The 13,977-nt window shown below is 35.9% G+C and overlaps 3 protein-coding genes across 5 annotated transcripts; 1 reads left to right on the top strand and 2 right to left on the bottom strand.

The window, feature by feature from the left end:
- Window positions 1–4,297, bottom strand: LOC129567327 (inactive pancreatic lipase-related protein 1). The gene is made up of 4 exons (XM_055444102.1): window positions 3,394–4,297; window positions 675–1,325; window positions 361–595; window positions 1–258 (listed from the first exon to the last, which is right to left on the bottom strand). Exons 1-4 carry the CDS (start codon window positions 3,464–3,466, stop codon window positions 144–146), a joined length of 1,074 nt encoding a protein of 357 aa, XP_055300077.1. The 5' UTR covers window positions 3,467–4,297; the 3' UTR covers window positions 1–143.
- A 668-nt stretch (window positions 4,298–4,965) lies between these two features.
- Window positions 4,966–8,345, bottom strand: LOC129567326 (endothelial lipase-like). 3 transcript variants are annotated; one of them, XM_055444100.1, is made up of 8 exons: window positions 8,209–8,345; window positions 7,342–7,462; window positions 6,903–7,235; window positions 6,767–6,834; window positions 6,632–6,685; window positions 6,394–6,537; window positions 6,157–6,322; window positions 4,966–5,202 (listed from the first exon to the last, which is right to left on the bottom strand). In XM_055444100.1, the coding sequence occupies exons 1-8, from the start codon at window positions 8,240–8,242 to the stop codon at window positions 5,139–5,141; spliced, it is 984 nt and encodes a 327-aa protein (XP_055300075.1). In that variant the 5' UTR covers window positions 8,243–8,345; the 3' UTR covers window positions 4,966–5,138. The 3 variants fall into 3 exon arrangements, with proteins under 3 accessions (XP_055300075.1, XP_055300076.1, XP_055300074.1); XM_055444101.1 differs by lacking the exon at window positions 8,209–8,345 and adding an exon at window positions 7,557–7,657; XM_055444099.1 differs by lacking the exon at window positions 8,209–8,345 and having other exon boundaries at window positions 7,342–7,644.
- A 2,225-nt stretch (window positions 8,346–10,570) lies between these two features.
- Window positions 10,571–12,614, top strand: LOC129567278 (glycerate kinase). The gene is made up of 2 exons (XM_055443946.1): window positions 10,571–12,059; window positions 12,179–12,614. Exons 1-2 carry the CDS (start codon window positions 10,679–10,681, stop codon window positions 12,397–12,399), a joined length of 1,602 nt encoding a protein of 533 aa, XP_055299921.1. The 5' UTR covers window positions 10,571–10,678; the 3' UTR covers window positions 12,400–12,614.
- The last annotated feature ends 1,363 nt before the right edge of the window (window positions 12,615–13,977 follow it).

Here is a 13,977-nt window from a genome sequence, read left to right as displayed (position 1 = left end):
TATTCTATGGTATTTCTTTATTTATATGAAAGGCAAAAATAGGTCATATCACATGTTACGTAACTTTTTTTTTCTCATTTGATAAAAAAAGAGCTTTCCTTTTCTTGTACAACGAATTATGTTCAATGTTTTTTGATTGTGGCTTATTTTCTCAATCCGGAATATTTTTTATCGTCAGTCGATCTTTCCTCGGTACCAGGATAGCCACGAGCAAACGGCGGATCTGGGTTGGTTGTTACATAGTAAACCCCTCGAGCTCTGCGAGTGAAATTTCAAAAAGAAAAAAATAATAATTATCCACACAAAATTGAATGTAAATTTACATTGGATGTAGAATCTTCAATGATAATAGAAGCTTACTTCGGTGAACAGTGTTCTCCCATCAAGACATATTCTTCGTCTTTTGGATGACACCAGCCGAGAACATAGGTTAACAGATTTCGACAAGGTCCCGCCCAAAAGCCTTTATCGCTATTTATCGACTCGATGAAATATGGCGTGACTTTTGTGTGATCACACGCAAGTGTTTTGAAAAGCGTCGTACTTGCACACCCAGGTTGACTGGTTCCACCATTAACGTAGAAGTCGGCATGTCCTAATAATACATTATTCACATGAGAATACAATCGACAACAAAATTTGGTTTTTTTTTTTAAATGAAAGTGTATACTCACCACTGGGTGACCATTGGCCCAATATACCAGCACCGGTATGAAGTACGTCGACGAAGTGTGCATCGCTTTTATCTAAATCTCTTGAACTGTTTGTTGATGAATAGAAAAAGATGGTTGGATCTAGGCCGGTGATGCGGCCTAGTTTGCCCTCAGTAGGTTTGATATGATTTGCTATGAGCCCAGCAATGTGAGCACCAACGCTGTATCCGATAAGATGCATGTTATCGGGTGGTACACCACGCGGATGATTCGAGATGTATTTAATCAATTGGGCAATACAAAGTGCTCCGAAACGTGGTGCCCATTCCATTTGGCTTAGGCATGGCTCTTTAACGGCTCGACTATAATCGACAATGACGATATTATAATCGCCATGCCTGAAGTATGCCTCTCGCAAATCAGGACTTGGCGAAAAATTTCGTCCACCACCGAATCCATGAATGATAATCTTCGTTGGATGGGCACGATTAAAATGCGTATAATAAAATGCTTCTGGATCTAAGACATCCAATTTTTCTGGTTTCTTCTGTGTGCGGCGCGTATACAAATAAAACTCAATTTTCGGATGTGGGCAACGCAACGGTTTCTCGAAGCATGATTTCGTTTTGAACACGTTTGCGTCGGTTGTTGTTTCAATTTTTTCTGCTGCATCTACAAGTGTGAAACCAAGCGAAAAGAAAAAAAAACTTGAATAAAATCGTCAAACAATTCTGCAATTGAATTAAGTTGCTAAAATGCAGGACAACCTCAGCAGTTTAATTACATCTGAATTTATGTTTAATTTTACGTAAAAAAGCACATGCATAAAAATATCTGTCTTGTGGATCTTAATGCTTTTTGTATAATTGGTTTCGTGCGTGAAACTAATTACAACACCGTGGTATTTGAAACGCAGCCCGAAAAAAAAAACGAAACGCGCAAACACAAGAACTTGAAAATGCAAATAAATTCACTATCAAATAGCGCAAATAGATAAACTTCAAATTCATAGACAACTTTGTAACATTTTTTTCATTTCTTTGCCGATTGTGATGTGTACGTGTGTGTGTGCGTGTGTCTATGCATTCACGTGCGATCACGCCACTCCACAAATGGTAAAAATAGTAATTAGTACCCCAACTGAATAAAACAAGAGCCGCATGCGCTCTATGCGAATTTGCATGCAATTCAACGCAGTGATAATCGTAATTAAATTTATTGTTTTTAAATGTATTTTATCTTCGTCGTAATTGTTAAAAGCCGTTAAAAAATTGTCCGCACATCGTCGTGTTCTGATTTATTTTCCCTGTGAAATGCAGCTATATGTCGTTTATTGAACTTTGCACACATTGAATGAACGGCACGGCACGGTACGACAAATCAGATTGTTGCATACGTTTTGTTTTCACAAATGGGTTTGCGTCGATTTTTTTTCTTCTGTTTTCGGACTTGTTTGAACGTGATTCCCCATTTGCCATTTGGAGAGAGATAAAAATGTGTCGATTTCTTATTTGTAGATCACATTTACGATTGAATACCGTTAACATTAACCTCTGAGCAGTATAAACCGAATGAGTGGGTATTTTTTTTAACACTTATGCACGACAGCTGCCTCTGTTCATCCGAGTTCAGTGAGTGGCATATACGGACACAAAATATGTATATCAACAACACACCAATTCGTTCACGAAACCGCACATATACAGAAAGACGTAAAGTGAAGTTTAAGCGCAATTTAAAGTGAAAGTCTCCATCACATCGACATTTCTTCTTCGGCGAGTCGTCTTAAGCGAACAATCACGTTGTTACCGTCTGCTTCGTTTTCGTCATCGACCGTCGTTTACTGCGCGATTGCAAGCACAAAAAGTCAATGCGCGTCATTTAAGCCGTTCATTTTATATTTTGAAGTTTTGATAATAATTTTCGTATTTGTTTTACAGATTTACGTGTGTTTATCGCCTTTTCTCTGTTCGAGATTGATGAATTCATCGGAATACAAAGAATTCGAATCATTTTTTCCGATTTTAATCAAATTTTATTTGTTTTAGTTTGTTTGAAGTGGAAAAGAGTCCGAATTTCGTCGATTAGCGAAATATGTGATGAATTTTTAATATCTCACAAAGTAAAACGTGTGAGCGTGCAATGAAAATTTATAATTTGCACATTAAATACGGAAATAGACGCGCATTGCAATTCCATAGAATCTTCACCGTTTTGTTTGCAAACAAACGAAAGTGAATTTGTTTCATTTTGCTGTTGTTGTTCAATAATACACTTCACTCGTAGCACATTGCTTAAACTTTCTATTCAATCGGTGGATCGATTGCGGCAACTTTGCATTATCTTACTCGCTTCACTACAATTTGGGCATATGGAAAACATGCGTGCTAATTCGACGAAGAAGAAATGCCATCCATTTCCAAATGTGATCTATCAACTATGAGATTGTTGTTGTTTTTTTTTTACTCATTGCTATAACAAAATTGTTGGGTGCGCGCTCAAGCGACAACATAATGATATGTTGTCTGTCGTCAAGAAATATTACTTCTCGTTGTCGCTTTTATTTTCTTCGGATTCGTTGAACTTGCACGAAAAAATATCAATCACAATCGTTAATATTTTTCACTCGATTAGATAATAACGTTATTCAAGTAGACGATGCATAATAGTTTGAATTACACATTTAAGCCGATGGTTTTACCATGAAATTCGCAACGATCATCTACGCAGAGACACTCACCTGCAATGGTCACAGAAGACAGTAGAGTGATTGTTGTTATAGTCAAAATCCCAAGACAACTCTTCATGCACATTTTAAAACATTATCTACTTGAAATATGGATTTTTGAATTTTTCATCCACTAAGAAAATAGCGCAATTCGGTTTCCGCTCGGTGCGAATTCCCTTTTATCACTTCCAGATTTGTTTTTGATAGTCTTATTAAACGATTACGTTGGCACTTTGTTGCAGCGAGTGCAGTCACAGTCTGACAATGAATGTAATAATATCACTTTCGCTCGATCCGCAGTATTCCGATGAATGCATATAATGCCAATGCTTTGAATGCAACCAGTTTTATGTGCGGTTTTCTCAAAGATTGAGCACGGTTGCACTCTGAAGCATATGTACACTTAATATCGCAACGAAATTTCCAGTCACTGTTTTTTTTTATGGATTGAATAACTGTAACAACGGATTGAGAGGTAATATTGTTTACGTTTGGTTTGTTTTTTTTTCTGTTGCTGTTCGCTGGCTTTGATGTTTTCCTTTTCTAAACGCTTGTATAACACGAAACCAGTTTCAAACGAAAAGAATATTATCAATTTTGTTATTGCGCTAATACGGACTTTTTCAAATCAATGTGCGTAACACATGTGGAGCGATGTCGTATAAAACGCAATCAAATCTCTAGCTTATTCCGTGTATTCGAACCACGCTTTCATTTTATGCTCTCGAACATCCAACGAGGTGCCGTGTAATTTATGATATTTTCGTTTAACGTTTTTTTTTTGTCACTCTTTATCCACGTTTTACAGTTGTGTTCGACGAAGACGGTAGAAAACAAATTATAAAAAAAGCACAGTTGATCGCCACCGTGGATACGAACACCGAAAAATGCGTTGTTTACAGAAAGCCGGCGTATTTCAAACTGTGTATGTTGTTTTTTTTTCGTTGATTAAGCGAGATCTACGGCGATCGAATATACACCGAATTGCATAGTGGGAAACCCCACTTTCCATTTTTTCGGTCTGCTGACGGACGGTTGTAATGCCGATTTTATACTGAATATAATTTTGAGCTCGGTGAGAAGGTGATTCGAAAACATTCCATACGATGATTAAATCCATGCACATTCATTCATATCTGAATATGATTCATTGGCTAAGGAGACATCTGCATAATATCTCAAAATACGATAGATTGAATGATTCAAAATCACCCTGTTAGATCTTTATTTATTTTTTGCGATTTTTCGCGCACTTCACTTGCTGACCACAAATAACCTTAGCGCCAATTAATGTATTGCCACAATACAACGTATAATTTGCTCATTCTTGATTGAAACTCATTCTCTACGCCGTTTGGTGATTCGAGTGCTTGGCTCTGTTGACTGTGGTACAATTACCGACATACGGCTTGTTTCTTCTAAGAAGAGTATAAGAGTATTCAACATGGTTATTCCTTGGCCTAAACCGAAAACGCTATTCATGGGGAAACGAACTTTTGCCAAAATCAAAAATCATTGAATGGAAAAACAAAAACCCACAAACGCTTTTATTATCCATTTTTGCTTAAATTACAATATCACCTTTGCGTTATTCTCTTTGCATGCTTACAGTAATTGTTTTTTTTTTCTTCTTCTCTTTTTCTTCATTTTACACTACAATTTTTATAAATCATGTGGTTCATGGGTTTGTACTTTTATTTCTTATATTCTATTTTACTATATGGGAATTTTATGAACTTGTACAATGTACATGCGGGCTACTGTTTTCCTCTAGCGTACGGTGGCTCCCTATTCGTATAGACCATGAAAATGCCTTGTGACCTGCAACGTACAAAAATTTCTTCTATTTATTCAAATCATACTTATATTAATGGATTGCCCAACACATAAATTAGTTAACTAATATTTTTTTTCTTGTTCAGTCTGATTTCAGCAATCATATTGGAAATAAATTAAATTCAAACAATTTTTTTTTTTCGACAAGATATTTGCATCTGAAATGAGTTTATTTTTATATGTGGCGCAATGACACTACCCTACTCCCTGTCGAACGGCTTAAATCCGATAATTGGTACTCTGTGTAAGGTGATCAACTTTTCGACGGCCACATTCATATTTACTAATTGAATTTATTATGATCGTCAAATTAGCACGCGTAGCAAACGATCGCACGTTCTCACACAATTTCATCATAATTTTCTTCGTTTAAAAAAAGAAATTTGCTCGAATTCTCTCAAAATTGTTGACGCATTTCGGGAAAAAATGTATTTCTGCTTTTGATGTATCTTTTTAAAAAAAAATCCGAAATTGAAATGATATAATTTCTTGTGGAACTATTTTGGAGTAACATAATGCGCGCGCATCTAGTGAAATCAACCATTGCGTAAGCCGCATGATAGTGGATACGAAGAAGAAATAATAACAAAAATAAATTCATCTCAACAAAAAATGAATATAAACTCGCTCTTCAAAGCAAATCAAGCGATGTGAGAAAATAAAGTGTGGCGATGATGGCCGCACAGACGCAAGAAAACTACAATAAATTTTACGCTGTTGTAGGTAAGCAGAGTACATTCGTATGCGCTATGAATGATGCTGTAATGCACAATTTCGAATTAATTGCGTTGCAATTAACAATGCATGGTATTGAAGCGCAAATTGCGATGTGATTAAGATGTTCTCAGAGGAAGTGGAATTTAACAGTACACGTAATATTTGTTCAGTTTTCTCATGAAATATATATACATGCATAGCTCAACTCCATGAAGTACATACTCGTTTGTCGCTTTCCATCCCATGATTGCCTGTTCTCTACTATTTCTGCACAACCCCATTGCCCAGTCTGTCCATTGACTGCATTTGAATCCCCAAAAACCAGCCTCCGAATTAATGGACTCAGCGAAATAAATCGGTGCTCTGTCGTGGTTGCAACTGCCTGTGCCTGATATAACATAATTCATAGAAACGTTTTTCATCACTTTGAAAATGGGTGAAAATTTAAAGAAAGCTAACTTTGATTCTGTTGTGCAGCAGTGCTGCAGCCAGGTTGTTCAATACCACCATTCATGTAAAAGTCTACATGTCCACTGGCTGATAAAACTCCACGAGCGAATGCGTCAGTGTGAACCACTTGGACGAAATCTGCATCGTCAGGACCTAATGAATTACATTCGATTAAATTAGTTCACCGCTAATAACAATCATTTTATGCCAGATCAATGGTAACAAAGGACTGGTTTTCTATACACACCCACTCTGTGTTCAGCATCGGCGAAAATGAACATTGGCTTGGCGGGATCAAGTGCTGCTCATTGTATTAAAATAGAAAATTTATTATCATTTTTAATTAGTTTCATTGATCAATACTCTCTAACTAAGTAAATACCGGTAATTCGTCGTATTTTTCCGGTTTTCACGAAGTTGCTTATCATCCCGGCAGTCTGAGCGCCTAAACTGTAAAATAATAAAATAAATGTGGTTTATATTTAAATAAATAAATATCAAACCTTGTTAATACTTACCTGAACCCAATAATATGCAAATCGTCAAGTGTAAACATTCCTTTTCCCATCATAAAATCGAGCAATTGTGCGGTGCACTTTGCAACGGTTGGCAAATTATGAACGGCTTGAACGTAGCAAGGTTCCGGTGCGAGTGGATGATAGTCGAGACTAATTACATTATACTCTCCATTTTGGAAAAGTGCCGGCCGAAGGTGACTGTTTGGCGAATAATCTTTGTCACCAGTGTAACCGTGTAGTAACACAAGCCAGGGTCGACCCTCTGTATATTTTGCCGACGTTATTGTATCTTCGTTTGCCATGTTCAATTGCTGTGGGCTATCTTGTGTCGATCTTTAAAAATAAATCACATTGATATCAACAATTAAATCACACATTTTTCTTGTTGCAAATTTTTCAAAGCAAAATCACTCACTTCCGATAAAAATTCAATTCTTACCTAGTGTACAACCAAAATGTGACATTCTCGTTTGGACATTTATCGTCAGCGATGTAGCATTTGGAAAACATGTCGAATGGAAATAAAGGTGATGATGTTCCATGGCTCATAAGTGCAATCACTTTGAAAATAAGTAAAACATATAGAAATCCAAAAGTTGTAATGAAAAATGAAATGGTTAAAAATATTCGAGGTTTTGACGTTTCGATCAACACATTTAAATTTGGTTCTTGTTTTTGCCCTTGCTCTTGTTCCAAACTCATTTTTCTTCTACTATTCAATTTTGTGGGAATATCTGTAGTATTTTTTAAGAAGAACTTTTCAAGTGTGACAGTCAGTTTTCAATGGCCTACTCATTTTTTTTTAAAGTGGGAGAACGTAAGTGTTTCAGTCTTAGGAAATACATGCATGTCTGCACTTCGACACGAATCATTGTTTGCAATTCACCCGGTAATTATTTAGCATTGCGAAAAGCTTTTCTTTCTCTTGGAAAGCATAAGCATCGAGGTATCCCCTTTGACTCACGGAACATAAATTGACTGTAAATTGCTCGGAACATTCGAGAAGTATTTAAAATTACTTCCAAGGAGATAAGTGACTACTGATTTTACTATAATTAAACAATATTATTCCTCATTGCATTTTATATGCATAAATATAGCTGTGATAATCACAAGAAAAACTTTTCGGCATACGAATTTGAAAAAAATATGAAATTATGGGGTCTCATTCTTCATCGCAGATACATCACGAATAAAAATGAAAATTCAAAAATTCACTTTTCTATAAATAACAACAATAACAACAAAACTATTTTGTGTATCAAACGAAAGAACACTCTAAGCACATCGTTTAAATTGAGTATACCTGTAAGGAAAATTATAAATAGAATTTTAGGCATTTTTGAGATCGTTTTTTTTTAAATTGCACTAAATCACAACGCGAATCAAAAAAATAATTGTTTTTTTTTTGTTCCAACAGCTGAAAATCACACAAATCACTGAATATCCATGAAAAGGGTTATTTTACTCAAAACTGTTTGCGGAAAATCAAAGTTTTTCAATTTTATTCGCCTTCGGACGAATCACAAAGAAGCCGTTTCGATCATGTTACGGTATTTAAATAGAACATTTGATTTGATTCGGTTCGGGCTGGGTTCAATTTGAATACTTTGCATGATAAAAATTGAAACAGTAGTTTTGCTATCACATCTAAAACAGTAAAGCAGTAGAAATTGAACGTTTGTTTCAGGGCATGAATTAGTGTGTCCAGCAAAGCTTCGGAGCCTAACTAACTCTATAACTTTGTTGGAGATAACAATTCGTTATCTCTTATCATTTTCACAAGATAAACGCATTTAAAATTCACATTTTTCATGTTACGATCATGAGCTATTTAAATGTATATATATAGGCCGAAGTACATTTAAAAAAAAAAATGTGTACCCCTGCCTATAGTTTGCCGCATTTTCATCTTTTTTATATTTTTCCAGTAGTTCTAAGAATTCCTTAAAATATGCCCTGAAACAAACGTTCAATTTCCACCGCTTTACTGTTTTAGACGTGTTCGCAAGAAAAACAAAAAAAAAACACATTCCACGATTCACAAATTTCATGTAACGTTTGACGTTTCTATTGAAGCGACAATTCATGTTACGGTCTTAAAAAACAAATTAACTGTAAAAATGCGAATTTTATTCTCAGCTCACGATTAAAATATCAATGTCACGTGCATCGCATTAAAAATTGACACCGAATGATTTGCTATTTTCAATATCGCATTATTTTTTCGAATTCTGCTCGTTGAGCATTGCAAAGTGTTCGGTAGCAGTACTGTAACTCTTTTCGGAAAAAATCGCCATTTCATAATTTTTTTTTAATAAATCGCTTTGATTTCTTTCCAGCAGATGCAACACTCTTTATTTATCTTTGCGGTCTCCGTTATCTAAAATAATGCTCGTCAAAATGCATAGAACCGATATAATATTGCTTCTAAATAATATCGGCTTAAAATAAGTTTTTAGCATCGTTAGAAGCAAAATGTACAGAAAAAGGTTTCAATTACATGTAAATTTTCAACTACCGCATTTTTCGTTGAGAACTACCGGATTAGGATTTAGAACTACCGGAATAACTAGAACTACCGGTTAAAATATGCCCTGGTTTGTTTAGCAACATGATTTCTTAAGAGAAATAATAGAACGCACTTAGTTTGTTCCAAAACGAATTCAGTTTATTGGTGTTCTGCTGTAAATTACATGAGTCATGAGGCCTGACTGTTTAAAATAATTTGATTTATTTGAGAAATTAATTAGTTTCGTGGTTAGTTGTGATAACGGAATGAAAAACCGTTGTGAGAATCGAATGTTAAAAAAGTGGAAGTCTAATTAAAATGCTTTTCGTTTTAAATGTTAAGTACATCAGAATTGCTGCTTATCGGTTAATGCATTAAGGAATTCGGGCGCGTAAACATAACGAGATTCTCCAAGTGTCTAATGTTCTCCATTACCCATTGTCCAAAATAAAAAGGCCAAATGACATTTGCCTTAAAAAAAATAATCGAAACACTGTTGCGTTGATTTTTTTTGGGCCAGAAGGCACTTTCGATTTTATTGAGGTCACAATTGGAATTTTTGGCTACAAGATCGGCAACACATTGAGCAAATGACTGGGCGCTCTGTAAAATTCACTCAACGCGGCCGATATGTTGACGTCAGTCTAATTACAACTCAGCTGTGGATATCAGCGATTGCACCAATGTGTACGTAATACACTGGCACCTAATGTTGGCCGATAAATAGTAAGCAACAAAAAACAGTCATTTGATTCATGCATGTTGCAATTCATACATCTGGCGCAAGGTCAAACTCTTTTTTGGAATGCACTTTGCTCGCTTTTATCTCTCGACGAATGAGTTACCAACTCCCAAACCAGTTGCAGTCGCACACACAATTTCATCGCGTGATTTTACTTTTCCGTCGTATGCGTAAAATGGTTTCAAGTGCAACGACTCTTTTGAATGTTTTCGTTTGATTTGATAAAATCGTGAACAGAACATTTGAAACGTTTTTTTTTATGGCCGTTTCATTTGAAGCGATTTTCATGAGTTCGACTGGTTATTCGAACAGAGATGGAGTTTTTGTTTTTGTGACATTCATTGTATGCGATGAGAGTGTATAAGTGAAAAATACCTTTCCGAAGAGACTCAAAAACAATCAAATTTGACACTTGAACGTAAACACATTCACGAATCACTTGTCTCTCTGTATTTGCTCTGCAATCGATTATAAAAAGGGTGTCTTATCAGCTATAATACTCAATCGCTGAATGAATGAGCGATGATTACAACGAGAACATTTATAAAACACAGTGTTTGTTCACGTCATTCTGTGTTCAGTCGAGTTTTTCATTCAAAATTTTCCACTAAAGCAATGGCATCCGAATGCCTACTGAGTAATTTAAAAACTTTATTTTCTTGTGGTGTGAGTTCAGTGCAACCGGAGCATATTTTCCGTGCCGACAATTTGACCATTGATACGGATGCATCGAAAATCATTTGCAATTTCAATGAAAATCGTGTGACAATAGATATTCATGACAGTAAGCGGTGCCATCTAGTTGGATTTGGTAAAGCCGTGTATGGGCTCGCTAGCCAGTTGAGTAAAGTACTTGGCAATCGGTTGGAATCTGGGATGATAAGTGTTCCGTTAAATATACACAAGAACTTTGGCGATATTCAATTGTCGTCTGCGATTAAAGTGTTCGAAGGTGCAAAGAACAATTTGCCCGATGAAAATGCGAAGCGAGCCGCTGCTAAAATTGTACAGTTTGTAAAAAGTTTAAATAAGGATGATGTGTTATTTGTTTTGATTTCGGGCGGTGGTTCGGCGTTGCTTCCATTGCCATGCAAAGGTGTGTCACTCCATGAAAAGTTGGATATTATTAAGAAATTGGCTAGCAAAGGTGCAACCATTACCGACATCAATCGTGTTCGAATCGATTTGTCCGAAACAAAAGGTGGGAAATTGGCCAACTGTGCAAGGAATGCGGGCATCGTTATCACATTCATTATTTCGGATATCATTGGTGATCCGATTGATTTAATTGCAAGTGGTCCCACTGTTCTATCTCAAAACCTTGGAACAGAAGAGCGTTCGATCGATATTTTGAAACGATTCAATCTATGGGATTCATTACCTGCACACATTCAAAAGGCAATAAGTGAAAATGCAACTACATTGAGCTTACCCAAAGCGGAGAATATTCAAAACATTATTATCGCAAACAATGAAATCGCTGTAAATGCCGTCGCTACTGAAGCAGCCCAAAGACAATTGAAAGCAATTATTCTGTCGACAAAAATTGAAGGGAACGTTTCTAATCTCAGCAACGCATACTTTGAACTCAGCAAATGTATTCAAGCGTTTAAAAACGGCCAGATAAACGACGATCAATTCCATCAACTTGTAATCAGTCTACGTGAAACACTTTCCATTCGCGACCAGTTTCTATTAAACATCAAACAAATCGTACACGAATCGAAAGCCGAGCAAATGGATTTGTGTATAATTGGCGGAGGCGAACCAACGGTGGAAATCACCGGCAATGGCATTGGTGGTCGAAACCAAGAACTTGCACTTCGCTTTGGTCAACTGTCTTTCAACGATGACTTGACGCAAGATGTATTTCTTCTGGCCGCAGGAACAGATGGCATTGATGGTAAGAATAAGCGGTGTAGTATCATTTACTTTGGTCCATTTTCATTCATTCGATGATTGGTATTTTCCTCTCTCTTTTTTCTGGTTTATCTTTGTCGGATCACATTGAAATCATCATAGGACCAACACCAGCTGCTGGAGCCATAGGAGGTGCTGACATTATTCGAAACTATTTGATGATACCAGGAAAAAGCCAAAGTGTTATTGATGCGTTCATACAAAATAATGATTCGTTTAGTTTTTATTCAAATCTGGCACAGGGCATGTATCACATTGATATTGGCCACACAGGAACAAACGTTATGGATCTACACCTTTTGTATTTCAGACATAAAGATTGAAATTCGATAAGAAAATAAAAAACAGTAAAGCACATTCTTTTTCGAACTGAACGAATTTGAATTTTATTCAAGTGTTAGTATAATAAACGGCTATAAAGGTACATAATTGCAATTATATGGTACAGTACATGTACCGCACATTATTTGGAACCAAAATTTTATATCACAAACGTTGACTTGAAAAAAAAAAAAATGAAATTTGGCTAAAAATAAAATATCCGTGATTTTGTCTTTAGTTGTTAATTGATCGTATAATTCTTCTGCCGCAGTATTTGACGGTCAACAATACAAAATATCCGAATAGGATGAAGGCAGCCAAGTTAGTAATAGTAGACATTTTATTTCGTTTAGCAGCGATCGATACTTGATGAAATTCCAAACAGTTATGATATCATCAACAAATGAGCTCAACCAATTTATAAAGTTTACCTGACGCCAATATTCAAAGCGCCCCAATTAGATACGACGAACAAATATGTTCATGTTAATTCAATATCCAAATGTAGTTTTTGCTTTCAATCTTGTAATCAATTAGTATATATCTTTCGAAATGAACACAGAATTCGGAATTCAGAGGTGGTCACACAAAGAAGAAAACAAAAGCTGAACAAATAAGTACACGGCAGATGCTAAGATGAGAATAATATTTTCGGAAAATTCTAACAGAATTTTATCGAAAGTGGAACATCTGCTTGTTATGTAACGAGGCGAGCACAGACCACGTACTATGACCATGCATTGTCATTCCGACGTGTGCTCAGACAACTGTACAGTATCTGATAGAAAAACAAAACTGTATTGACAACACATTGCGTCAAAACCCTTGAGTATAAAACAAAGAAACCGTTTCTTTCTGCGTAAGTGAAATAAAACAGTACACACACACACACGTTGCTACCGATTGCACAGTGCAACACATTGAACAATTGTTCAATCCGATTCTGTGAATCAATGAATCGAAATTTGAATAATCACAAGCTCTCAAAACGATAATTTCGTATAAACACAATTGCATATCAATTAGCACTGGAATATTTTCGTTCCACACATTGCAACCGCTAAATTTGAATATTTAATTAGACGCTATGACAAAACGTTTGAATCATACACATAATTTTAATGATTAAAGAAATTATGCACAGGTGCAGAGTGCGTTTGTTTTTATTCCGTGTGTAGACGAATATTGGGAAAATCATAATTAAATATCCCTTAGAACAATGTATATGCCCAATTAATAACTCTTGGCTGGTCTATAAATTATGATTTGTGGTTGACAACTGTTCGCTACAAAGAAAAAAAAATAATTTTGCTTATTTAATCACCCGAAAAGTCAATGTGACTTCGAAAACTTTAGGCGATGAATCGGGTTGCTAATTAGAGAGCGAGAGAGCAAAAGAAATTCTAAACAACGACCTTCCATTTGGCTGTGGCAAGAAGAACGAATAGAAAGCACCGTCATAATAATCGTTCAAACATGAAAACTTTCATCACTTCGCCTGATGTGCTAAAGCTATTTAAAATTGTGACCGCATTCATACATATGACAGCAATTACCAGCAATTGATGGATTGAATTGAC

The sequence above is a fragment of the Sitodiplosis mosellana genome, unplaced genomic scaffold (genome assembly GCF_009176505.1).
Source record: "Sitodiplosis mosellana isolate CC-2019 unplaced genomic scaffold, AAFC_SMos_1.0 Smas_scaffold_11, whole genome shotgun sequence".
Taxonomy (NCBI): Eukaryota; Metazoa; Arthropoda; class Insecta; order Diptera; family Cecidomyiidae; genus Sitodiplosis; species Sitodiplosis mosellana.
The sequence above is the reverse complement of the archived record's forward strand: the minus strand, read 5'-3'. Positions and strand labels throughout refer to the sequence as shown.

Coding starts and splice junctions, on each gene's coding strand:
- LOC129567327 (XM_055444102.1), bottom strand. CDS start 3,466: ATGTGCATGAAGAGTTGTCTTGGGATTTTGACTATAACAACAATCACT. Junction 1,326..3,393: donor GTCTTCTGTGACCATTGCAG/GTGAGTGTCTCT, acceptor TCACACTTGTAG/ATGCAGCAGAAAAAATTGAA. Junction 259..360: donor GGAGAACACTGTTCACCGAA/GTAAGCTTCTAT, acceptor TTTCACTCGCAG/AGCTCGAGGGGTTTACTATG.
- LOC129567326 (XM_055444099.1), bottom strand. CDS start 7,604: ATGAGTTTGGAACAAGAGCAAGGGCAAAAACAAGAACCAAATTTAAAT. Junction 7,236..7,341: donor ACATTTTGGTTGTACACTAG/GTAAGAATTGAA, acceptor TTATTTTTAAAG/ATCGACACAAGATAGCCCAC. Junction 6,686..6,766: donor AAAAATACGACGAATTACCG/GTATTTACTTAG, acceptor TACAATGAGCAG/CACTTGATCCCGCCAAGCCA.
- LOC129567278 (XM_055443946.1), top strand. CDS start 10,679: ATGATTACAACGAGAACATTTATAAAACACAGTGTTTGTTCACGTCAT. Junction 12,060..12,178: donor AGGAACAGATGGCATTGATG/GTAAGAATAAGC, acceptor AAATCATCATAG/GACCAACACCAGCTGCTGGA.